At 52.8% G+C, this 25337-nt stretch overlaps 2 protein-coding genes across 18 annotated transcripts; one reads left to right on the top strand and one right to left on the bottom strand.

Moving 5' to 3' along the window:
- Positions 1 to 969: 969 nt before the first annotated feature.
- On the bottom strand, positions 970 to 11553 carry Hemk1 (HemK methyltransferase 1, mitochondrial release factors N(5)-glutamine). 16 transcript variants are annotated; one of them, XM_087186917.1, is made up of 14 exons: positions 11262 to 11553; positions 11052 to 11134; positions 10359 to 10961; positions 9537 to 9602; positions 9031 to 9417; positions 8633 to 8724; positions 8287 to 8380; positions 4551 to 4685; positions 4161 to 4225; positions 3839 to 3883; positions 2776 to 2889; positions 1867 to 1962; positions 1586 to 1699; positions 970 to 1457 (listed from the first exon to the last, which is right to left on the bottom strand). In XM_087186917.1, exons 5-14 carry the CDS (start codon positions 9259 to 9261, stop codon positions 1421 to 1423), a joined length of 1023 nt encoding a protein of 340 aa, XP_087043043.1. In that variant the 5' UTR covers positions 9262 to 9417; positions 9537 to 9602; positions 10359 to 10961; positions 11052 to 11134; positions 11262 to 11553; the 3' UTR covers positions 970 to 1420. The 16 variants fall into 16 exon arrangements, 13 of the variants coding, with proteins under 13 accessions (XP_087043043.1, XP_087043044.1, XP_087043051.1 ...); XM_087186918.1 differs by having other exon boundaries at positions 10359 to 10958; XR_015441106.1 differs by lacking the exon at positions 11262 to 11553 and adding an exon at positions 2481 to 2563 and having other exon boundaries at positions 10359 to 11255.
- A 68-nt stretch (positions 11554 to 11621) lies between these two features.
- Positions 11622 to 20106, top strand: CUNH3orf18 (chromosome unknown C3orf18 homolog). Of its 2 annotated transcripts, XM_004834140.3 has the most exons (6): positions 11622 to 11899; positions 12436 to 12537; positions 13460 to 13820; positions 16512 to 16537; positions 17182 to 17311; positions 18509 to 20106. In XM_004834140.3, the coding sequence occupies exons 3-6, from the start codon at positions 13539 to 13541 to the stop codon at positions 18587 to 18589; spliced, it is 519 nt and encodes a 172-aa protein (XP_004834197.1). In that variant the 5' UTR covers positions 11622 to 11899; positions 12436 to 12537; positions 13460 to 13538; the 3' UTR covers positions 18590 to 20106. The 2 variants fall into 2 exon arrangements, with proteins under 2 accessions (XP_004834197.1, XP_004834196.1); XM_004834139.3 differs by lacking the exon at positions 12436 to 12537 and having other exon boundaries at positions 11636 to 11899.
- Positions 20107 to 25337: the final 5231 nt, after the last annotated feature.

Below are 25337 nucleotides of genomic sequence, written 5' to 3'. Positions count from 1 at the left end.
GCCCTTGGACTCAGAACCAGCTCCTCCTTCACAGGAAAAGGAGCTGCCTGTGGTCCCACTGCAAGACATAGCCCTGGAACTCAGTCATCCTGGCTCTAGCAGAGAATGCTGCCCACCAGACACACTGCCTCTGGCTAATGCACTTAGGTCAGGCCCTTTAAAGTGCCAAGTTGTAGGGAAGAGAGTCTGTTGGCATGTCATGCTCCTAACCTGATGTCACAACCTAACCTGATGCAGCCCCATGCCAGCAGTGACCAAACTAGAGGTTTTCCATTGCTGTTGACATGGACACAAATCTGCAGAGACTACAGCTGGAGGGGAGGTCACAACTTGGTATTCACTGTCTTGGCTTCTCATTTTCTCTGGCCCCAACCAGGAAAAGATGAGTGAATTGAAACCTGAAAGTTAACCTGGGAGAGATGTTTAGCTAAAAGGTGCAGGAATATTGGCACACCCCTGTAATCCCAGTTGAGGTATTACAATCAGGAGGCTGAGGCAGGAGGATCACCACAGCCTGGGCTACAAAGTGAGTTCAAAGCCAGCCATAGTGAGACTCTATCGCAAAAAACCAGTCAATTAATCAACCAATAAAAGATACAGGAATAAAGGTAAATAAAAGCCCTGCTCAGCCGCACTGGCTAAAGCTTTCAGTTAGGCGAAAGTGAGCATGCAACTCCAGAATTGTGTGCTGAGACTCCTCAGCCCCAACCCTTCTGGAAGCATGCTCAGAGCCTGGGCCCAGCCAGGGAACTGTGCAAGTGCACTTGCTGGTGGAGGACTAGTCAATGCTAGAAGGGAGCTCTCAGTCCAGGGCTCTATGGTATCAAGGACAGGAGTGAGTACCCTGCCCCCACCAGGCAGGGAACTGGGAGCCTTGCTGGGGCAGGAAGAAGCTTTCACCCTTGCACCGTCTAGGGATTAGGGGTCAGGGACCCATAAACCATGATAACAAAACCACTGGGTTGCCACTTGTCAGTCTCTTGATACTTTACTGTCCACATTTCCCAGGACCTGTACAGCAATTCCACCAAAAAGAACACGGAGGACCGGGATTTAGCTCAGTGGCTTTGCTGCCTGCTGTGGAAGTGCAAGGACCCAAGTTCAATCCCTGGTAACAAAAAAAAACAAAGAACATGGACCTGTCCTCAGTCACAGTGGTGTGATGGAGCTAGACTGGGAACCTGAATCTGCCCAGCTTCCAAGCCAAACTGTGGATGCCCCGCTTTTTTGCTGCCCCAGGAAGGACATGCCCATCCTTGTTTCCAAGTGTCTCAAAAGTGTGCACCATAAGGAATCACAGAACCATGGGAATGCTGCAAGCACCCGGGGTTCTAGAAAGCACCATCTACCACTCCAAGAAGGGTCAGCCAGGCACTCAGGCAGGCTGGGGCTCTGGCAAAGTATCTGTAGGGCAGCCACACTATGGCTCAGACCTCTGCACATGCAGGAACCGGGGCCTGAGGAGAAAGGAGTAAGACCTGGTTAGTGCCAGAGCATGTGCAGTGGGCGAGAAGAGCACTCATCCCACAGCTGGACAGGGGAAGGACCACTATGGCCATGGAACTGGGGGTGGGTAGGGCCTTACTTCCCACAGAAGTCCTTGTGCACAGCCACAAGATTCAGGTACAGATCAGGCCGACTTTGAAGCCAATTGTTGACAAGCTCTGGGTGCCTTGGGTCCACTTCCAAGAAGATGCTCCTACATGGGGAGGAAATGGGTCAGCTCAATTGGGCAGGGCCAGGACTTGCACTTCTAGGTTGCCTGGGCTGGGAGAGGTGGAGGCAGAATAACTGCCAGGGTGTGCCCAATACACACTGGGAACAGAAAAGCTAGGTAAAGACGCAGGAGACCTGTTCCAATCATACCCACAGTCCTTCAGGAGTCGAGGTGCCAGGGTCAAGATGTTGGTAATGATGTCCATGCCCTCCTCCCCACCATCCAGGGCCACTGGATCTTCATAGCTAAATGGGTAAATGGTAACGGGGTGAGACCTTGGTTGGTGGGGGACAGGGGAACACATGTCTGAAAAGTAGGAGATCCAGGCAAGACTTCCACAAGGCAGGGTTCCCTGAAACTCAGACTCCGGGATGAGAGGCAAGTGTGGGGACCCAGGGGAGGTGGTCCCCCAAAATAGAAGGCAGCTCCTACATCCCAACCTACTGGGGGCAGCATCCCCTCTAGACAGTGCCCAGCATGTTGCTGAATCCCATTACAGCCTGCCCCAGAACCTCCAGGGTCTCCCCTCAACAGGGTGCTCACAATGAGATTTGGTCTGGGAGGTCCAGAGCCTCTGAGAACCACCTCCGAGAACCCAGAAAAGGGGAGCCAGCAAGGGTTCCTCGGCTCCCCTGATCCTCAGCCCAGGTAAAAGCAGGATGGCTTATGCAGTCTGAAGAAGGGTTTTAGTTTCAGGTTTCCCATTCTGTCCCCATAGGACCTTCCCTCTTTAGACCTGTGTTCTATAAAATGACACACCCACCTATTCATCACCTTCTATGAACCCTCATGGTGTCCAGTGTCACTGAGGCTTCCCCGTAGCCCTGCAAAGCACTATTGGTTCTCCTTCAGAGGCAGGAAACTGAGGCTCAGAGAGGAGTCTCAAGTGGGAAGCATGAGAGGGAAACTGAATCTAAGTAAGACTGTGGGCTCTAAAACATAGAGTACCTCTCAACACTGCTGCCCCTCTCAGCTGACACCCACCCCCACCTCACCAGTGTGGTCCTCCAGGGCAGCCCAATCCCACTAGGCTTTCTGAGGCCTGCCCCACTCGACACCTGCGGATCTCTGGGGCCAGCTGCTCCATGTCCTGGTGGAAGATGTATGGAGGATTGCTGACAACCAGGTCCATAGGACTCCATGGCAGAAGATGTGTCCAGCTCCCCTCTGAGGTCAAAAAAGGAGACACACAGCATAACTAGTTCATTGAGAAAAAGGGGTGGTAGTTTCACCTGCCACCATGTCCCTTGGGTAGTCTCTCTTCTGAAGCCACATCTCAGGCCTGTCTCCAGACCTGATAAGCCACACTTAAAGATTAGTGCCCAGACTTCCCTAGCCAGTAGCATGACCAGGAGTGTGCACGTTCTAATAGGAAAACTTTCACCTAGAATGTCCTCGCTCTCTCTCCTTTCTATCAAAAGCTCCTCATTAAGAAATATTTACCTCAAGTACCACCTCCAGGAAACTCTCCATGGTTGCCTGGGCAAAGCAAAAGCCTCTTTCCTCTTCAACACCACTGGCATTGCCACACTCTACCTTACAGCCACATGGTCTGAGAAGCCATGGAGGGCAGGCCCAGCCTCAGCCAGCAGATGCCTGGCAGCTGTTTCTCAGTCCCACCTTGTACCAGGTATTACATCACCTGTATCACACACCATGGAGGAAGCATATGAGGCTAGGGATCCCATGGTAATGTGACAGAGCCAGCACTGGTGCTGGAAACCTGAGGACACTGTGAAAGCTGAAGCTGGGCCATGGAGTACTGAGTTACTTCTTCCCAGGCTGGGAAGGGTAGGGAGGGCACTCAAGCATTTTGGTCCCATGGGCCTTTTCTTAAGCCACTGTTTCTCTCTCGTCAACAAGTAAGCCATAGTAAAACTCATTAGTTATGGAGGGTTAAGAAGGTAAGAAAAACTCTGTCATTGGTCCCCTCCTGGGTCACATCAGGCAAGGAGGCAACAGCAACTTGTCCATCCTCAGCAAGGACTGGTCTGAGATGGCCTGTGTGCATGCGACTATTGGGGAACCTTCCCACCATATCTGCAGGTGCCTTGTCTACCCAGCAGCACCTAAGCCAGGATCCCCACTAGAAGGAAGATGGGTGGGGGGAGAGTACCTGAGGTCACATCAAGGGGGACAATCCAAATCCTGTCCTGCAACTGAAGCCTGGAGAAATAGGGAGGAGGGAGTGAATATGAGAGGGACAGACCCCTGCCCTTGGGTACAAGGATGAGGAGGGATAGTGAACCCTTAGACCAGCAAGATACCCAGTGCCCATATCCACTCTTAATCCTGCAGGACCAATGCCAGGCCACCCCTATTACATCTCCCTTCTCTGGAGCAGAAATCAGACACTGGTGGGTATGACAGTAAATAAAGGTCAAGTTCAAGCCCCAAGGTCCAATTCCTTCATGCTCGTCCCCTGGCTCCCCAGCCCACCTACCTCTTAGCATTCTCACAGGTCAGATTGATGGCAGCTTCCTCTTTATCCACAGCAATGACTTGGCTCTGCTCCAAGAACAAACAATGAGAGGCAGAGTGGTGGGAGAAGCAGGTCCCATCCAAGGAAGATGCATCTCCCACATGCATTTTCCATCAGAGGAAGAAGAAACTTTCAACAGTGTTTTCTTTTCTATGGCCAGAGCCTAGCCAGACAGATGGGGATGAAAGCTGGAGGCTGTACCACGTTGGACCAGGACAACCTTATCCTTCTACATCTGGTCACCTTCCCTCACGTGCTTCTAGCAGAAGGATGTGGGAGAAGGGTCCATGATGAGGCAATGTGTGTCACAATCTGGGCAGAGTAGAGCAGTGGGGTGAAGAGGAAGCTTACCTCAGGAAGCCGGGTCAGCAGGCTGAGGGAGATGGCTCCTGATCCACAGCCCACCTCCAGAATGCGGGGGCCATCTTGTCCTTCTATCACATGGGGCCTCTGGGCCATCTCCTCCAGTACCCATTCCACCAGTTCCTGTGAGGCAGAGGAGTCTAGATCAGAGCTAGTGCCAACCTGCTCCTGGGGTTCTTGGCAGAGACCCAACCAATTAGCCTGAGTAAACGTTAGAAAAGGATTTTCCCAAAGCCTGACTGACTTCAAGTCAGTTGGATCCATGGGCAGGTCTCCCTGACTTTTAATGCCTCAGTTTCCTCATCTGTAAAACTCAGCACAGTTGAGCACAACCCTCTCCATGGGGGAAAAGCCATGTTCATGAAGCACTGATCTCACACCTGGTCCATAGTAAGTGCACAATAAATCCCAGCAGAGCCCCTCCCAGATGTTCTCCTGTTTTGTGCTAAGAGAAATGCTAAAAGCTATACCTAATGGCTCCTGGCCAGTCTCTCTGTGCCTCACCCAGCTCCTGATGATTTCCTGGTATTAATCTGTTAGATCCTCACAACTGGCCCATGAGGAAACTGAAGTCCAAGGGTCAAAGCCTCACCTGGACCCTTGTCTATGGCTCACAGTGTTCTAGAATCAAAGGCTACGAGCTGTGGGTACAACTCAGTAGTACAGCCCTTGCCAGGGAGGGGAGGAGAGGGGAGGTGGGGAGGCAAATGGAGAAGGGAAAGAAGGAGGGAAAGGAAGGAAAGAAGGAAGGAAGGAAGGAAGGAAGGGAGGGAGGGAGGAAGGTGCTAGCTTTCTCATAGAGCTGAATTTGGGAGGTCCTCAGAGCAACTCTTAGGCCAAACGGACATAATTCTCTCCATGGGGCGGGGACACAGTCCTCTATCTGAAGGGGCTGTGACAAACACAGAACATGGGAAAAGGAGACGTGGGTTTGGGAAGAGGTGCCTGACTACACTGTATCCATCTTAGCAGTGGAAGGATATAGACACTCACTTTGGATACAGAAGGCTTTTGTGTCTCACCCACCATCTGCTACCTGCAGGGACTGAAGCCAACACAGGGTAGGGGCAAGGGTAGAAGGTGGCTACTGTGCAGTAGCTGAAATACTTCCAACCAGCAGTGGAGTGGAGGCCTAAGTAACCAGTCATGGAGCAGGCAAAGACACTGTGGCCCCTTCTGAAAGGTACCCTTTGGGTATGAGCAGGAGCTTGGGAGTGGCCCAGAGTGTGTGGTCTAGAGCCATGGTTGAGAGCCTGTGGTGAGGCACGTGCTAAGAGGCCAGCAGGGTGAGGAGACTTGTCAGGGTGTAAGCCTCTTGGTTTCCTGGTTACAGACTGCCTAGTCTAGCTGGAAGATGACCCATCAACCAGCCACACTGGCCAGCCACCTTTCAGAGATCTCCCTGACCTCAAACTCATACCACCTATGTGAATGGGCCCCCAGTGGCCTCTTGTTCTCCTTCCTACTCCAGATCATGGGAGGTTCATCTTGGTTATGGGGCCATCTGTGGGGTACAGTGGTGACCACCCCAGGGGGTCTAAAAAGAAGGTCCTCTTCCCCAAATAATAAAGACCCTCCCTCAGCCTGAAGCTGGGGCTCTCTGGGGGACACTGAAAGCTGAACTGGTCACAGGCCCTGGGCATCTCCTCTGGTTGAATATGGGAAGAATTCAAGAGCATGGTGGGTCAGAGGGACAGGGGCACACGGGCAGGAGGGAGCAGGCAACTGCTGTCCACTGTCCCAACGTGGACTCCACACTCCCCTAAGAGGCTGACCCAAGGCCTCAGCAGAAAGAGTGCCATATGTGCCCTCCATTAGGATCCCAGGAAGGTAGTACTGCCTCTGCCAAACACATTGTAGACAAAGCATTGAACATCCCAGTCCCCACACAACCTTACCACACTAGGGCGGGCCAGATGGCTCACACCCCAGCCTTGGGTTTCCTACTGTACACACTGCCATGTGGGAGACTCAGCCACCTACCACCCGGAGGGAAACCCCAACTCGTCAGGCCACAAGCCACTTGTGACTCTGTACTTCAGACTTCTGCACCCATCATCAGAAACTACCCTCAGTGGATGAAGAAAACAGGCACCATGCTCCCCTGCACCCTTCTCCCCACTCCCTGCCACAGGCCACATCCTCTTGAGTTCTTGGTAAAGCGTCCCTGCCCCACTGTGGCTGAATGCTGGGGCAAACCTGATGAGTTCTCAGAAATCTCTGTACAGTCGGGTAGGGGCCTGTCACCCAACCACAGCATCCCCCTTCCCTGTCTCTTGGAGCAAAGTTGCTTTCCTGGCTCACACCCACCCTAGAAAGGGGGGCCCCATGGAAACTAAAGCTCACACCCAGCACTCAGAAGCCTAGGACACATGGCTGGTGCCAAGTCAGTTCTGCAGTGACTCAAAGGTCATTATGAGAGCTATCCTCCCAAGTCCTGACCCTTGGCAGCCTCAGAGGATGTCAAGTGACCTCCTGATCAGAAGCCACAGGTCTGGGGAGGATACAGGGTGGTTTCTCAAAAGCCTGCAGGTGGCAGGTCATATCCTACTCTGGATGCCAATCCTACATGGGACAGCCTAAGTGCCGTGAAGAGTTGGGAAGTCTAAGTGCTATCCCCACATTCTCCTCCTTGACAGTCCTATGGCTTTATCAGGGCCTCAGAGTTCCTACTGTCCCTGTCCTAATACTGGCAGTGAGGTGAAGATCCAGTCTCCTAACCGCATGATACGGTGATGAGAGGGGTCAGAGGGTTTCTTGGAGGAGTGGGAGGGGGTCTGGAACCCTATATAGGGGAGGTGGAAGGGGGCTGATCCTTCCCAGGAAGGTTTGTGTGCCTGGGTATCTTTCTAGAAACCCTTCACAGGTCCAGGTGCCCTTGGCACTCCTGCCAGCCCCACTCAGCTCTGTCCCATTCCAGTCCTGGTTTGTTCTCTCTGGTCAGCTTTGCCATCCACAAAGTAAGAGGGAAGACCAAGAAGGGCTATAGAAACCATGTCTCCCAGGATCAGGCTGCCTCACTAAAGGGCACCATGTTTGGGTCACACATGTCCAGTTCTTATAATTTGAGGGACTGACATATATAATTAGTGAACCAGACAGTGGACTAAGAGAACCCCAAGTCACAGATTCCTTGGTCTGAAGGTCCAAGCTGTTCATCATCTGGGCCCAGAAGGGGCAGTGATCTGCCTGCAGTCACACAGCTCATACCAGGCTTCCAGAAATCTAGCTACAACTTTCTCCACTTCTATGCAACTTTCAAGAAGTTGCTAGAGGGTATTAGTTTCTCATGGCTTGGGAGGGCCATGAGGCCACAGGGTAGCTACTAGGGCAACTGTAAGAATAGGCTGCACACTTGGACAGCTCTATTTGGGGTACTCTGTCAGTTCAGAAAGCTTGGGTGGGGCCAGGGATTTAGCTCAGTGGTTTTGCTGCCTGCTGCGCAAGTGCAAGGACCCAAGTTCGATCCCCGGTACCAAGAAAAAAAAAAGAAAGCTTGGGTGATGGGTTGAGACACAAAGACAGTCAACAGGGCCCAACATGAGTCCTCTGTATTTTTGGCCCCGGCCAACCCAGCTAGCATGGAAACACAGGTCTGGAAGGGCACTGTCCCTGAAATTGGCACTCATGAGGACCCAGCATCCCCTGGAGGAAGTCTGGGGAAAGACAAGTACCCTGAATTCCATCTCATCTTCATTCTTTCTCATCCTGATAGCACACTCACCTCTGTCTCAGGTCGAGGAATGAACACTGGGGGTGCCATCTTCAGATTGAGCCCCTGAAAGTCCCACTCCCCAAGGATGTACTGTACAGGCATCCTGCAGAGGGAGCAGCCAGGTGGTCATCAGTGTCCAAGCCAGAACCAAGCCTGAGGTGAAGGATACCACTTGTGGCCAAAGCTGTCAAGCGAGGCCATGTCTCAGTGCCCTGGGACACTCAGCCTAAGCCTGTCTTCTCTCCCTTCCTATTTACACCTTGGTCATCTCTTGCTATTCTCTCACCCCAACACCTCCCTAGTCCTGGAGGGGCTGGGGCAAGAGAGCCCTCAGGGCTGACCCATGGGTGCTCACCTCTGCAATCGGCGGCTACATAGCTCCTGGATGCACAGCAGTTGTTGAGGAGTCAGGGGTTGGGTCCAAAGTACTGGCTGTAAGCTCTGAAACTATCCCAAGAGAGAATGTGAATAGCTGGTTCCCCTGGTCAAGGGGTCTCGACCCAAGGTTTCTTATGTGGACAATGCCCATGGGTCCACCACTGGCTACTTCAGTCATCCCTGAATTCCTAGTACCCAGCACACACTGTAACAGTATTTTGGAAGAACTAGTTAAGTACCTACCTAACACATTCTTTCAAATAAAGAAATCCCATCCATCTCAGCTAAGCACTCAATGAGGAAAACTCCAGATGTCTCTTCCCCAGGGTCCTCCTACCTCCCTCTTCCTATGCTCCTGATAACACTGCACTTAACTGTTTTGGCTCCAAGGACATGAGCCACAATGTATTCACTGGATTCTCGGGCCTCTGGGATGCCTCTCTTCTCAAAGACTCCTGTCCAGTGGCTGACTAGCTCTGTGGCATTCAACAGCCTGGGTAGAGGTGGACGGGGTGGCCATAAGCTGAAGGCCCGGCCCTGGGCGCCTCCCCTCCTCCCGCTGGGGCCAGACACAAGAGTCCACAGCATTCGACCCCAAAACCCCATGTCTTAGGAAAAGGCTTCTGAATGCAATGTCTTCTTTGTGATGTCAGCCACTGAAGTAGGTCCTGCAAATGGTCTCTGGCCTGGCTGTGTGGAGATGAAAGGTCACAGACTCTAGTTTGGCTCCCAAATGGCTTTGGTCCTCAAAGTGGCTGCCACCTTAAGGGGATGGAGGGGAGAAGCAGGAGTTGTCAAAGAAAGGGCATGCTCTTACTGTCACCTCAACTCTATTTAGACCCTCGCCCACCTATTTCATTCTTCTTGTCTTGGCTACTTACGTTTTCTTCACATTTTTGACAGAAGTAAGGTCAGTCTCTGTAGTTCAGTTTCTGTTAATAAATAGACTGGAGGTAGGACAGGGAATAAGTTTAGCAGTAGGACAAATCTGTGTTTGGCCCTAGTGCATGGGACCTCATTATTTCTGATTTTCACTTTTCCTCATCCATAAAGTGGGAGAAATACAGTACCAACCCCATGGTGAGGGATGCATTGGTCAATGAATGTCAGGAGCCCAAGAGCCAGCTCACTACACAGCAGGGATCCGATGCTATAGGCTCTAATATCACCTGTGGCAAGAGACTGCCTTGCTTGGGAGCTTTGTTTATGCCATTTTGCATGTACCGTCATTTGGATGCTGAAACTCTCCCTCTAATTTAACCCATAAGCCCAAACATTAGTATAAATTGCCAATTAAAACATTTTAAATGTTATATTTAAATTGTCACAAACAAGTTTAACTGACGGTTTAAAACCAGTTGTCCCTTTTACTTCTAGAAAGAATAAGGTCCAAACTAGTATCAAGCACTGCTAATTGCCACATCCTCAAAGAGAAACTGGCTCTAAGAGGAGACGTGACATGCCCAGATTCACCCAGCCAGGGTGGTCCCGGGAGGGACATGGACTTGAGTCTGCTGGACACCAGGGGCGACTCTGCCCATCTGTGCGCTACCCCGGGAAGAACCAAGCCCGAAGCCAGGGTTGCAGCCTCCTTTGCAGATCAGCAAGGATGTTATCAATGACCAAGGTGAGGTTACCTCTCCGAGTCTGTTTCCCCAACTGTACACGGCGCGCCCTTCCCAATCCCCACCTCTAAGACCTACCTGCCACAGGGGCTGTCCCGCCCACCACCGACCCGAGAAACCGCGTGCAACAGCTTCCTCCCGGACGTGCGTAGCCTGCAGTGGCCCTCCGACTCACCACTTCCGGGTCGGCGCAGTTGAGAAAAAGCTCGGACAGACCCTGTCGCCCCGCTTCGGAGTTCCTAACGCCACTGAGTTAGGGATGTATCTGGAGTACACATTTCTAGAGGGGTCTTTCTTAAGGTCACCACAGGGGTAAATTCCAGCCCAGAGCAGGCGTTCAGGGACCAAGGTGGGGAGACGTGGGTGGGGAACCTAATAAATAATAGGCCGGGACAGGGGCGTGAGGGCGGGGTCCAGTGTTCCCAACCAGGCTGAGTGCAGTGCCCAGCAGGGGGCAGCCGGCGACCCGACCGGAGACCGGCTCTCGACCTTGCTCCCGTAGAATTTGGAGCCGGCACCAAAACCGAACGCCTGAGAACTGGGTTCGAATTCTAATTCTGCTGGCCACTCGCACGGCTTTGTCCAAATGCCCAGATGTCTCTGGGTCTCGGTGTTTCCTTCTAAAATATTCATAGCATTGTCGCGCAAGTATGGCTTGTCGACACCTCCTCCCAGAATCTACTGAGAAATAATCACTGTTACCCAAACTACAGTTAAAAACGTGGTTTCCAGGTTCCCAGCCCAAGGAGTCGCGGGGATATGCATTTGTACCCAGCTGCGCCGCGATCTCCATTAGCTCCTTAAAAACATCCCCTTAAGAGGGTGTGTGGCGACTTCCCCCTGCGACGACAGTGCTGCAAATGGAGCGACGGTGAGGGATGCAGGTAGCTCGCCTAGTCGAGCTGCTGGATGATGCCACAAGGATAATCTCACCGTGCACCCTCTGAGCCCCATTTCTAACCCAGGGTTGGGGTTACTTACCAAAAGCCCTCACCCCACACCCCCCAAGAAGCAGGAGGCCGAGATACAGGGAGGGGAAACAGCTTGCTCAGGGTGACAGTCGTGCAGCCCCAAAGACTCCCAGTCCAGCGCTCTCCCGAGCCTCTTCAATACGTCTGCGTGGTTGTCTGGGGTTGTCTTCGGGGGAGGGGGGGGTCTGTCCCACTGCAAGTGCAGCTGGCCCGGAGTCCGCGTTGTGGTACTACCGTAAGTGGTTGAGGCATGGTGTCAAAGACCTGAGACCTGGCTTTCGGCTCCCGACTCCCTCTAGGGGCGGAGCCATATCCAAGTGACAGGCGAGTGAGCCAATGTTGAGCGGGCACTAGGCGTGGTAACCAATCAGGGGCCGGAGTGCGGAGAGGGTCGGAGGCCGGGCGCTGGAGTTCCGGGGATCCCCCCAGGCCGCTCGGCCCGCCCCACCCCATCGCAGCCCGGCCCTGCCCACCCAGCCCGGCCGAAGGTCGGCGCTCGGCCACTAGCTCGACTGTCCAGGGAGGGCGGATTTCGGGCTGAACTGTCGCCCCCACGCCGGGCCTGGATGTCCCTCCTGCCCTGGCCTCCCGCCCTTCGCCACCACCCCTAGCCTCTCTGATTGAGCTCGGAGTCCCGGAGAGGATTAAGTAAGTGCTGAGGTCGCCGGTTCTGTGCGAGAATGGATGAATCCCAGGGTCATGGAGACGGGCATGGGATTGAAGCAGGGCAGATGGAGGGACTTGGCAGAGAATGGCTTGAGGGTTCTCGAAGGTCGCTGTGCCGACCCCTTCCATGCCGTTTTCCTTCCCTTCCCTTTGGCTCCAGGGGCAGGCCCAGAAGGTGGCCGGCAGGGTTCCTTCTCCTTTGGCTGGAAGAGTAAACCCAGCCCCAGCGCACGTTAAGGATGTGGCCCAAGGTCATGCCTGGTGTCAGTGGCAGAGAATAGAGGAGAACCGGAGACTTTACCTAGCCTAGCTGGAGCAAGAAGGCCAAGAGGGATGGGTCTACACTACCCATTGTCCCTCTGTCAACCTTGCCACTCCCTAAGGGCTGTCATAGATATGTGCATATCTCAGACACACACTCATGCACCTGCACAAGGAGGCATCCATGTATAACCATGAGCAAGTTGCACAGGGAGGCACATGTGCCACCATGAGCTATGAACCTCTCCTCTCTCTAGGCCTGCCCATCTGCAGAGTGGCTGGCATCCCTTCTATCCACCTTCCCAGGGGCCTTCTGGGCTGGGCAACTCTCCTGCTCTCTGCTTAGAGGAGGAGGGAAGGTAAGAAGGCAATTCAAAAGCGGGAGCTCCATCCTTGCCCTTGAAGATATACTCCCCTTGCCTTGTTCCTTGTCCCTAGAAACCCCCAGCTCTCCTGTGAGGGAACAGGGGTCCAGTGGCCCTCAAAAGCCTGCAGAAAAGCCCTGTGATGGGACCTGGCCCAGCCTCTCCTTCCTGTCTCCTGGTCTGTGCACACATAAGTCTCCACCCCCATGCTAAGCACAGACTGGACCAAATAGCAGACTGGATCTGGGGTCTCTTGCAGAGCTCCCTTTGTAACTGGGTTGGCCAGAGAAAGCAGATGGAACATTTACTGGATGTTCACCAGCAGTGAGCTAGGTCTTTTCTAGGGACCTGTTCATTCTGACCTTTCAGTAACCTGTAATGCTATGGATTTTTCTTAACACCTGCACCTTAGACTCAGGAAAATCTAGACACAGTTAAGTGACTTGCCTAGTTAAGTGGCTGAGCCAGAACTGGATTCAAACACAGGCCTGTCTGAACTCCTAGGCAAGTGTTTCCCTCCAGGGAAAGAAAAAGCTGCAGTTTTTTCCCCAGGCAAGATGAAGGATATGGGGGATCGGGAATGAGGAGGTAGGGATAGGAGGAGACAGAGGTTACTATACAGGGGAGGGACTTTTTCTTTCAAACATCCCCACTACCTTTCCTGTCTTCTGGGTATGATCACTATGAATATCTTATCTACAGAGGTGTTAGGGTTCCATTTTCATGTTCCAAATCCTCACAAAAACTGTACATATAGAAAGCCTGTGTCCTGCTGTCCCCTGAACTTACCTTTGACTTTGCCCTAAAGCCTTCACTTCCCCAGTGAATTCAGAAAAATGTTGTTTATCTCATGGCCATATCCCTGTCCTTAGTCTCAGTCTTTTTATTCTTAATCTTTTTATTCTTTCCTTTTCAGGACCTGGGGACACAGGGGGGGCTCCCTTTATCAAGGAGGCCACCATAGGTGGCAGGAGCCACAGTCTGGGGCACTCCTGATGTCAGAAGTAAGTGGGCAGGTTGACTTACCACGGACATCTCCCAAAATCGGCATGAACTCCAGGATCCCATCTGCTCGAAGCTGGTTCAGCAGCCACCCACCCACCACTGAGCCTGACCTGGAGCCTGCCACTGATGGACCCACCTCTGAGACCCTCAGCCCAGAAGCCACAAGCTTCAATGACACTAGAATTTCTGATACAGCTAGTGGTGCAGCCGGTGTGGGTACCATGCTTCTGTCCTTTGGGATCATCACAATGATTGGCCTGGCTGTGGCCATGGTGAGAGCTGGGGCAGGCTGGGGCTGGCCCAGAGGCATTGCATTGAGGGAGGGTGGTCAGTGTTTAGGGTTATACAGAATTCAATCAGAAGACAATTGTCTATTAGCAAGAATGCAGTCCACCCTCCCCAACCCCCTGAGTTCTGTCTATTGGGGCCCAGAAACCAGAGAGGCAATTCTTGAAAGAACCAGAAATGATTCTGAAGGATATATGGTATTTTAAGCTGGGTGATGAGGGCCACGTAGATTTGGAGAAGAGGGTGTTCCACATGAAAGATCTTGATGGGCAAAATGTGAAGGGAAGCAGGAGGGTCTGTGAGCAGCAAGTAGGATAATGAGGAAAGTGAGTGTGGGGGTTGCAGTAGAACTAGGGGCCCAAAGGTGAGTGGGATGGATTGTGGGATCCAAAGTCCAGGGAGGATGCTGTGTACATGGCATGCTGTTGCCGGTGTTCCTTCATTCATGCCCTTGACAAATGTTTACTAGGTATCTGCCCTGGACTAGATCTCTGAGCAGGGGAGATAAGGTCCTGCCCTATAGTTTTTATAAGTAATGGGTTAAAAAGAAAGAGGTGTTTTCTTGTTGTTGTTGTTTGTTTTTATCTAGGTTGGATGGCCTGGGGCAGCTAGGGGTCAACCTTAAAGGTGAGACTTGAGGAGGGAGCCTGGCCTCCATCCCATGAGAGGAACAGACTCAGGCAGCTATCAAAACAGAGCTGGAGAGAGGGCTGTATGTGTACCCCTACAGTGATACCTAGGCACTCACAGTGCTACTAAGGGACTGCTGGAGATTGTACAAGCTAAAACCAGAGAAGGTGGGGATGAACCTGAGGTCCCCCAGAAGGCCTGGCCATGGTGGTGTTTTGTCCATTGCCTCTTGCAGGCTGTGGTTTCTGGCCTTAGACTCAGAATGTTGCTGGGACAAATAAGCTGAGATGGTCCACCTGTGGCCTGACTGGAGCTACTGTTAAACCAGGGTCACCATATGGGCCCTGCAGGCTCCAGACCACTGCCAGGGAACAACTGCTGGTTGGTAGGCAGGGCTAGGATGTAACACATACTGTGCAAAGCCAGGGCTGAGAGGTCTCTTGGGGGAGGAGTGAGTCAGGAGGCCTTGGCACCCGCGTGGAGATTAAGCAGACTGAGGCGCCCCAGGCTCAGGGGCAAAATGACTAGAATTTGCCCTTGTTACTCTCAGCAAAAGATTTTGATTTGGGAACCTGGTAAAGTCACCTTGCTCTTTGTTCTAGGGGAACATTCAGAGGATCAGGGTAGATGGCATTCCAACCAAAGGTGAGAAGGCTATGGGACAAAGGCAGTGGAGAATAGTAAACAGCTCCAGGACAAGGGCATAAGGCATCTACAGGGGGTACCTGAGCCAGGCTATGAGCACAAGGAGGTCCAGACCAGTACCAGGCTCATGCCTTACACAGCAAGAAAAAGAGCTCAGTGTGGGTGGGACCAGTGGGGGAAGGCTTCCTGGCGGAAGTGGGAAGGTTTGGACTGGAAGTGGGTAGGAGTTAGCAGTTGGGGTGAGAGAGCAGCAGAATTAAGGAGTGGAGATTGGATGAAGGCCTTTCCTGTAGATTCTTCTGAATCACAGGCCACAGGGGAGGGAGGAGAGTTTGGGGAAGAGGCCACAAGGAGAAAGGGCACAGGGTACTGCAGTGGGAGCTGTTTGCCGGGAGTCCATAGGGACTGCCCCAGAAGGCCCCAGAGCTCCTGTTGCATATACCCACAGGAGAGCAAGGGACACCCACAACATGGACCCCTATGGGAAATGGAGGAGGAAGGGAAATACTACATTCTTTCCAGGCTTTTGGGGTCCTGCTGGAGGAACTCTGGGCCAGCTTGGGAACTAAACCAAACTGTGCATGAGCTCCAAAGAGTATGGGAGCCACAGAAGGTTTGGGACAGACTCTAAGTATGTGGCTTTCCCAGGCAGAAACTGCCAGTTTGAAGAACAGCAGGATGGTGGCAGAGGTGTTGGAATCCCTGCACAGGGTAGACTCCTTAGTCTTGACCTTTCCTCTTCTCAGTGCTTGATACCAAGGCTTTCAGGTCCAGCCAGATGTTTTCTGACTGCCTATCTCATCACTTCGTATCTGCACAGTGACAGCCAGGATGGGGGCTTTCTTAGGTTCCTCCAGGGTCAGTGCTTTGGGGCAGTTAGCCTGGGCTGCTGACCCTGAGGGCTATCAGCCTCCCATGGGTCCCTGCCCAGAGCCTTGCCTAGAGCTGCTGCTCTGATTCGGCTGTTCCTTTTGCCTGTTTGTAGCTCTGTGCCTGAGGAGAGGTGAGGGAAGGAGACACACTCAAGTTTTCCCCTCTCACTTTGGCCCTGAGGAGTAACAGGTAGGTGCTGAGTGACTGGACACTGTCACAGACACAGTGACAGTCCTGCCCTCAGCCAGGATTAACTGTGGATTTTGCAGGCCAGACTCCTGAGGACAGGTCTGGCCCCCACCTCTGCTTCCCCAGGCCCTGTCTGGGCACTGACAGCACTTAATGACATCAAACAGAGGAATGAATAAGGGATGTCTGTGTTCCTGGGATGGGCCCCATCAAGACATGGGGCCTATGGACGCATGGTCTCCCCCCTTTCAGCCTCAACATGCCATCCATCTTTGGGCCCTTCTCAGTCAGCTGAGACCTCCTTTCCTCGCCTTCTCATGCTGCTCCTTCTCTTGCAGGTTTTCTACATCAGGAAGAAGAAGAGGTAATTTCCTAGCTGCCATCTGAAACTCCAGCCAGTGGGAGGTGCTGGGCTGGGCTGCAGGGGACATGGGCTCCTCTCCCTGTTCAGTCAGGATCTCTTCTGCTCACTCAGGGATGGGGGTGACCATGTTCCCTCAGGAAAGAGTGAGGGCCCCCACCAGGGTCTCATCCACAGGGCAGGCAGATGTGAAGATTGTAGGTAACCAGAAGTAACCCTTGAATTGGGATGGGGAGAAGAGGAGAGAAGGTGGGAATTACCTTCACCTAACTGCCTGGCACCCTTGTCCTGCTGCCCTGAACTGATTGCCACTGATTCCCTTCCCCCAGCCCAGTCCCCAGAGGCTGTGGATTGCAGCAAGACCCTGACTCAGGCTATCCCTGGAGGCCTAACAGCCAAAAGCCACATGGCCCATGGCTCCACCCAGGGTGGAATCACTAACTGTTCCTTCCCAGGCCACCCATCTGAGGACCAGGGCTGGTACTATAGGTACCAAAATGTCTATCATTGAATCCCAAGGGAGATCTGGAGGCCCTAATCATGGTTATGTGCCGAGGCTAGGCTAGCTGGTGGGCAGGACCTGGAGGGCTAGTAGGAAAGAGGAAGGGCCTGCCCTGTCCTCCAACAGCCTCTGCTCCTACCACCAGGCTGGAGAAACTACGCCACCAGCTCATGCCTATGTACAACTTTGACCCCACAGAGGAGCAAGATGAACTGGAGCAGGAGCTGCTGGAGCATGGGCGGGATGCAGCCTCTTTGCAGGCAACGCAAAGCAAGGTGGGCGTGATCAGGCTCCCCACCCACCCTGCAGTCCCTTGTGCCTCCTCTACCCTACCTTCCACCCTTTCCATGCAACCTGCCAGCACCTGCCAGGTGGTCGGGTGGCAGCTATTGGGTATATGAGTCTGGTCAGGTCTGGTAGAATTAATTGCTCCGTGGCCACTAACAGACTCACTGCACAAGGCCAGGCCCAGAATAGCCCTGAGATCCAGGTTGGCTCTGCCCTAATAGCTCTCATTTGCTGATCTCCAAAGTCCTATTGGCATTTCTGAGCCTAGTTTTCTCATCTGTGAATGAAAATCCTACTTCTGCTCTATGTACCCCCACATATTGACTGAAAAAGACAGAAAGGACTAATAGCAGAGATTGTTGGGGCCTGGGACCCTGGGTTCCTCTGCTCCCTGAGGGCCCATAGTCCCAAATCAATTGCAGATGAGGTCAGACTCTTGAGCAGTGGCATCTCCAACTAGGTTGGTGGATTCCTAATCACTGTCAGGCCCCAGGCACATGGAAACCCCAGCCAAACTCACTTCCTATATCCAAAGGGATGGGTCCCTCTCTTGGCATCCTGCCAGAGTCACTGGCTATCTGATCACTTGCCACCATTCCCTCAAATCACTAAGGGCTTTCAGGTCCACCAAGTCATGCAGAGGCTGGGCCATCCCTGACCCACCTAGCCTTTGCATCTTTCTGGATTCAGAATGAATTCAGGCTGGGAGTCAGGGAACTCCTTGATTTTGCTGCCAGTTCTGTGTTACCGGGGTCAGGACACATTGCACCCTTGGGTGTTTAGAAAATCACACTGAGAACCTTGGTCCACCCAGCCTGCGAGACTGCTGGTCATTTGACAGTTGTTTCTCATGAACCTCCCTGTAACTGATCCTCTGCTAGGGTAGGGTACAGAGGTGAGGTTTCCCCTGCTGGGAGAAGGAGGTACATGCATAATTCATCCTGCAAGAGAGCCCACAGGAAGTGCGGCCCAGGTGATGGAGCAAGCAGGGACATCTGTTGGGGAAGGAGTCAGCCAAGGCAGGTCATATTTCTAGGCTGAGCTGGCAGGGAGGCCATTCCAGGCAGGAGGCAGAGCTGGTGCCAAACACAAGGAGGCTCCAGGAAGTGAGTCTGGAAGTGACTGGGCCAGAGAGTGCATAGCCATGGTCATGATCTCTAATGCCCCTGCCTGTGTCCTTGCAGAGCACTCTTCCCTCCCAGGGCTCTCTGCAGAGGCCCAGCCGACTGGTGTTTACTGACGTAGCCAATGCCATCCACGCGTGAGTGGCCTGAGGTCAGGCCTGGACCTCTGATAAAGACACCTGCCACACCACCCACAGAGCCACCCACTCACTATCTGATTGTCAAGACTATTTTCAGGACCTGCCCTACCAAGACAGAAAAAGGCTGGCCAGCCCCAGCTGTTCTGCGGACCCACCTGCTGACTCTCCAAGCTGGCCATCTGGCCACTGACCTCTCCTGACCCAACAGCCCTGGCATGGAGGGCATCCTTCATGCTAGGCAGATCCAGAGCCACTGCTGGCTTCCTTTTCTCCTGGCCACACCCCTCACATCAATGCCTGCTTCTCTAATGTGGAAGAAATGGGGAGAGGAAGGCTCCCCTCTGCCAGGGAGAGACATGGTTTCTTGAATCTGGGACTTCCTTTGGGTTGAAAGAGACCACTACCCAGGTCATGGAGACAGGGTAGGACAGCACCTGTTATAGCCCCTGAGAGGCCCAGGATGGAGCTGAAACTTCCGGTAGGCAAGATGCCAGAAGAGCTGCTCATACCCAAGGTCCATCAATTACAGAGTATCCATGAGGTCTCCCAGCCACCTATCCCAAGTAGCCAGCTGTCTGCTGTGCCCAAGGATGGGTGGAAACGGAGAAGGAATTGGGGGAAAGGACGTGGAGGGATGTAGCCCTGAGACTTACTGAGAGGCCTCACGTACATACACTATTGGGCCCAGAAGCAGACACATGCCTGTCCCAGTACAGAGTTAGGGGACAGGATGGAGACCTCTGCATTGGCTCCACCCTCCAGACCCACCTCCATGCCATTGTATGCAGTAGGGCATCAGGGTAGGCCACTTCCTCTGACTTCTGCAATCAGGAGTGACAAGGAAGAGGGAAGCAAGGCCAGATTTGGTCGTCCACTGCATTTCTTCACTGGGCTCTATTCTTCACTGGGCTCCCTGTCCATATCAGGATCTGGGGCTCAAGAAGAGGTCTGAGGGCAGTAATCCTAGGCTGTAGGCTAATGGAGAAGTTCCTTCTACCTGAAATGGGGTCCCTTTTGGGAAAAGAACCTAAGAAGCCTAGTCTATGTTTTAATTTTACCCCATCTGTATGGGAAGATCTCAGTGTTTGTCGAGTGGGGAAGAAGGTCTCTGTACTTGGGCTCCTCTTTAGCATTGGAGGGTAGCAGCTGATGCCAGTGGGATTTGGGCAGGGCATTGGGCAGGACAGACCTCAAGGACTGGGCGTGCATGCACTCATGAGTGTTCACAGAGGCATGTTCCCATGCCCTGCCTCACCACCATCACTGTTCTCCTCTGCTCAGAGGGGACATAGGGTGGCACAAACGGATCTTCCATTGGACAAATACCATGCATCAGGAAGTGACAGCCTAGGAGGCCCTGTGGGGAAGGTTCTTAATTTATTCGCTCCTCTAGATGCTATAAATACATTAGCACTTGGGCAACTGGAGGACTATGAGTAATTTAGGATGCACAAAAAGCTGTAATTTAACTCACAGTATCTCTATGTGAGAGCATTAAAGATGTAATTAAGATGTTTACATGAAGAGAGTGCAACTTGTGACACTGAGGGTATGAAACCTCAGAAGGGGACCCGATGGGGGAGGGGCTGTGGGAGGCCTGGGGATAGTCACTTGGATCCTGGATACAAGGTGGCAGTTCCTTCATCTGTCTGAGAAAAGGCTTCTGGCCCTGAGTTCAAACTCGGCCACTCTGGGGTCTTGTGTCTCAGCTGTGGATTGGGGTCACAATGCCTTTCACTTCCTAGGCTGGAGAAGTCCTTGTGGGACCAAGGAAGGGAGGAGGCTTCAGCCCCAAGGATGGGGTTAGGGGTAGGAGTGGTTTGACACCTTGGAATCCACTGAAGCTGAGTCAAACATAAAAGGGAACAAAGTAACATGGTCTTCCCTGGAGCACAAGGGCACAGGGTATAGGTGAGGGCTGAGAAGCCATAGGGTTGTGTGTGTGGAACTCATCTGTGAGATTCAGAAAGTTTTGGAGAAGAATGACACTAGGATGACCATCCTGGTTTTCTCAGGAATGTTTCAGTTTTGGTACTGAAATTTCCACAACCCAGTGACTCAAGTGAGCCTCCAGAGAGCTGAGCCTCAGACTAATGTGGAAACAAGGTGTGTGGGGGAGACCCCAGGTCTATGATGGGGAAGGAGCTGCTGAACAGGGCCTCAGGTAAAGCTGAGGACCAAGCATCCCATGGGCTGCCCACATGAGGGATAACTAGGCCTGGCAGTGATAGCTTTGCTCTTGGGAAGGAGTCTCCTTCCCTTAGCAGACTGGCAGGATCCCTGAGGGGCCTGGTATGGAGGGTAAGCTGTGTGTTCCACCCTGCTGGGCAGCCCCTCAGTCCAGAAACATGGGCGCTGCAGAAGACTTGGTGTCTGAGGATCCTCAAGGAACAGGGTTTCTGGAACAAGGCTGGTACTGAGGAGCCTCCAGGGGACCATACCCTTGTTTCTCACTGCCTGCCTCAGACCCCTTTCCTGATGGGTGGACCTGGCTAGGGGATGGATACAGGGCTGCCATCACTGTGGGCTGTCACCTCCTCTTCCCTTCTATCCATTTTGTATTTTCTAGCTTTTCTTGTCCATGCCAGAGGAAAACCAAATTACGTTGAATGTGGAATTGATAAATATTGGGGTGAAAGACTTGATGAGTTTGCCCTCAAGCCTGGGGAACTGACTAGGGCTCTCCTCACAGCCCTCTGCCAGGAAGATAGGTGAGAAGGGCTACCCACTGCTAAGGCTTCTGCAGTTAACTGTTACTTGAAGCCCTCAAAAAGGACCCTGCCCCCCCCCACACAGTCTTCTGTGAATGAGAACCACTGATAGTGACCAGGGCTTCAGGCCAAAGGCAATGGTAGTTTGCTGTACATGACATCTTCAAAGGAGGGTAACCTCTTAGCCTGTCTTGGTAGTGCACTCATGGTAGTGTCATGGAGTACTCTGGGAAGCTGAGGCAGGAGGATCATAAGTTCAATCCCAGCCTGGGCAATTTAGCAATTTGGCAAGATCCTGTCTCAAAATAAAAAATTTTAAAAGGCCTGTAGGTGTATGAAGGTCCTGGGAGGGTTCAAACCCTGATACTGTACTGAAAAAAAAAATAAGTCATCATCTTGTTTAATATGGTGAAATGTCACCTTCAAGCCAAAGTAGACAAAGCAGTCCCATCACCTGGCAGCAGGCAGACAGTGGGACGCTTCCAGAATGTAGAGGAAAGTTGTAATGAGGAGAGCCCAGAAGCTCCAGCAGTGCTCTGACCATGCTATGGACTCCTTCCAGAGCCATGACTGAACCCTGCGTGAGCTTAGTACCACGGCCCATCAGTGAGCCCACCCATACCTGCATTTCATCCTAGGCCAGAGAAGACATCAAGTAGGGGAAAAGAGTCTTTGGGTATTGTGTGTAGGTACTATATTTCTGTATATATAGAGCTGTTTGCAAAAGGAGCCAGGCATGGGGCTGGGTATTCCTGGGTGGTCAGAGGCTGGGACAGACACCCCTACCTATCCTGTGCATCTGTGGCCCTCAGTGGGCCTCAATACAGAGGACCTTGGCTGAGGCTATCTGGGGAAACCCTAAGACAGGCTGGCCATCTCCATCACCCTGGCATCTGAGGGCTCAGGATGGGGACAGAGGCAGGTGCGGCATCTATGGCCACCCAGAGCACACTCTCAGTGGACATACCAAGAAGTGAACAAGGAGTGTGTGAGCATCAGGTGTGCAGGGAGGGCTGGGAGGAAGAAGGAGAGAGCAGGTAGACCAAGCAGGATGAGACCAGGCTGCCATCCCATCTGGGCCTGGATATGCCCTTAGCATGCTCTCCTCCCCATCCCCAGAGCTCCTCTGTAATGTCCCTATGATGTCCACACCCCAGGGCTTTTCCTGCAGTAGCAGAACAGGGCAACTATCACTGCTCCCCAGTGACATCTGAGTGTTTCCCACACACACACACTCCTGAGGGAGGGAGGTAAGAGCAGCAATGTGCAGGGAGGGACAGATGGGAAAGGTCTTCTTCATTCCAGAGGTAAACCCAGAGTGAGAGCCTCCATCCAGGAAGGAGTCCATGATAGGAACAGAGGGCCAGGTGGCACTGAGTGCTGTCTGGAAAGGGAGTTTCCTTTTCCCAACCTCTGGCCTAGACAGGAGTGTATCAAAGACCTTCCCTGGACAGGGGACGAAGCCCTGCTTCTCAAATCCCTCCACCCAGCTCCACGGGCCCATTCTCTCTCAGGGTTAAGCTGAAAAGGTGAACCTCTGGGATCCTGGAAAAGCCTGGAATTTCTGTGTGAGCTGGGGGGTCATGGAGGAACAGGGGCCTGGAATGTCTGGAGGTCCTCAGCCTCAGGGTTTCTCTGGCTGATGTTACTGAGTTTGAATCTGGACAGAGAGGAGAGTGGTGAAGCATTTTCTCCTACCCAGGGGTTTACAAGGTCTTCCTCCGTGAGCCAGGCACTGCTCAGCCCACAGCTGGAGCTTGGATGAGGGCCTGGAATCCAGCTAGAGGGATGGGCAGAGCTGGGGCTTGCGTACCCTCTTGATGGTGACATGCTATGATGGGGGACAGGGCAGGTGAGGAGCTGTCTCCTAATCTGGAGCCACTGACATGGAAGACCCAAAAGCCCCTGACCTTAAGCTACTTTCATAGGGACTGTTATGGCTTACATCTAGATGTCCCCCAAAGCCTCATACACTTGCATATAGGACTGTTGGGAATGACTGGATCATGGATGTGTGATACTGAATTAGTCTACTGATTGGTTTAGCATACTTCTGGGTGTAAGTGATGGACTTACTGAAGAGGGAAGACACCCCCCCGCCAGGGATATGGGTGGCACCAACCAATAGGCTTGTAGCCTGGATGGAATAAAAAGGGAAAGAAGAAGGAGGCTCAATGCCTCCTTCCTACCCTGCCATGGACTGTTGCTCCTGTGCCATGCCTCCCTCCCTTGAACCTAGCCAACTATAGCCTGAAACCTCTACAAACTGTAAACTAAAATAAACCTCTCCTCCTTTAACTTGTGGCTGTCAGGTATTTTGTCTCAGCAATGAGAAAGTAAGACAGGGCCCTTCCCCTGGTTATCCTTCACCTAGCTGCTCTCTGACCCCTCAGGACCTTTAAGCCTGGCTCCTCCATGCTCACCTTTAAGTTTTGTCTTAATCACTCTTCCCTCTTTAGTATAAAAGAAGGCAAAATTCTGGGGTTGGCCCAGCCCCTGAGTCCCTTGATCCCACTCTGGACTTAACCCATGCCTCTCATGAGCATGGCACTGAGAGTAGCTGCCCATGGGAGTCTCTAGGTCTCCAACCTCCTGGCTCTGTGCACAGGACCTACTCCCTGCTGGGCTCTCCCTGTCCCCTCATTTAGTCCTTGTGGTAATCATTAGCCCCCTTGTACAGAGAAAGCACAGAGGGGCTCAGAGAAGCAGTGGGACTAGCCCCAGTCACACAGCTGAGAGGTGAGATAGCAGGATTGTGGAGCAGAGCTGGGGGAGAGCTTGAGTACAATCCTGTACCATCCATCACCCCATCTGCAGAGCAGATCCAGTGCCCAGAGACCGGGGCCATCAGGCTCAGAGCTGGACTAGGGCATCTACACCATTCCAGAGAGGGGGATTGGTGCCCGACTAGGTAGCCAGTGAGTCCTGCGGTTCCCCAATCTCCTTCCAGCCCCTGATCCAACCTATGCCACCACCTACTTGTGGTTCCAGGCACTGCCACTCTTAGCCAGGTCTGCTGCATGGCCTGGGGGCTCCACTGGTCTTCCCTCTCCTCAGCCCTCAGCTTCTCCCCCATATAGTTGCACAGAGACCCGCCTGCAGGCCCAGAGCCTGAAACTGTGACTCACTCAGCTGAACCTGAATGGTGAGGTGAGTGAGATAGGCCTAGGTTTCAAATTTTAAAGAGCTACTCACCCCAGGGGCTGACACTGCACTGCCACCAACCTGAGTGTGAGCACCTCCTCATGCTCTGTGTGAGGGCTCTTCCCTCAGCTTACTGCCTCACCATAGTCCTGACCTGCTGCCCAGCAAGCCAACCTCAACACTCCCACCCCACCCACTGTCCTGCCAGCTGGCTGCAGATGCCAGAGGGCCAAGCAGTGGGAGTGTGGCTAAACCCTGCCCTGGCCAGAGCTCACCGAAAGATTTTATACCCAGAGGAAGCTGAGAACACCAGATTATGAGAGATTTAAGGGATTTATCACTGGCTCAATAATAGGTCAATAAAATGACACCCCAAAGGCTGGGCAAAGGAGGGCAGGATTCCTGCTACAAATCCCTAAGCATGGGTAAGTTCCGAATTTGGAGTTTGTGCAACTCCTGGGGCACTCCCAGACTGAATTGGAGCCGATTGAATCTCTCAATAACCCAGAGGGCAAGCACCCTTGTGTCCCATATTACAGGTGGTGAAACTGAGGCACAGAACAGGAGGGTTGCTTAGTACATAGTACAACTTGAACTTGACCTCCGAACTCACTTCCAAGACTCTCAAAGAAAGAAAGAAGATTCTCTGAAGACAGAGCAGCTCCTCCTTCCACTATCATCCATTGTCTTTGACAATACCCAACTTGTCCATACCAGACCCTCTGCTGGGCTCTGGTGCTGAGGGGCACAGATAGGGCTGGTCTTGGAAGAGTCGTACCTGGTTGGAGTACCAGGACAGTAATTCTGTCAGCAACAATAACATCTCAGGCCAGGAAGTGAGGAGAGACATGGGTAAGATGACAGAACTCGGAGGAGGACCCACCACCTCTGACT

Source organism: Heterocephalus glaber, unplaced genomic scaffold (genome assembly GCF_053883595.1).
Source record: "Heterocephalus glaber isolate CG9 unplaced genomic scaffold, H.glaber_assembly_v1.0 deba00001504, whole genome shotgun sequence".
Classification (NCBI taxonomy): domain Eukaryota; kingdom Metazoa; phylum Chordata; class Mammalia; order Rodentia; family Bathyergidae; genus Heterocephalus; species Heterocephalus glaber.
This window is presented reverse-complemented; position numbering and strand designations above follow the sequence as displayed.

Coding starts and splice junctions, on each gene's coding strand:
- Hemk1 (XM_087186917.1), bottom strand. CDS start 9,261: ATGGGGTTTTGGGGTCGAATGCTGTGGACTCTTGTGTCTGGCCCCAGC. Junction 4,226..4,550: donor TGCTGACCCGGCTTCCTGAG/GTAAGCTTCCTC, acceptor TTCTTGGAGCAG/AGCCAAGTCATTGCTGTGGA. Junction 1,700..1,866: donor CGACTCCTGAAGGACTGTGG/GTATGATTGGAA, acceptor CTCCCCATGTAG/GAGCATCTTCTTGGAAGTGG.
- CUNH3orf18 (XM_004834140.3), top strand. CDS start 13,539: ATGTCAGAAGTAAGTGGGCAGGTTGACTTACCACGGACATCTCCCAAA. Junction 16,538..17,181: donor TACATCAGGAAGAAGAAGAG/GTAATTTCCTAG, acceptor TCCTACCACCAG/GCTGGAGAAACTACGCCACC. Junction 17,312..18,508: donor TGCAGGCAACGCAAAGCAAG/GTGGGCGTGATC, acceptor GTGTCCTTGCAG/AGCACTCTTCCCTCCCAGGG.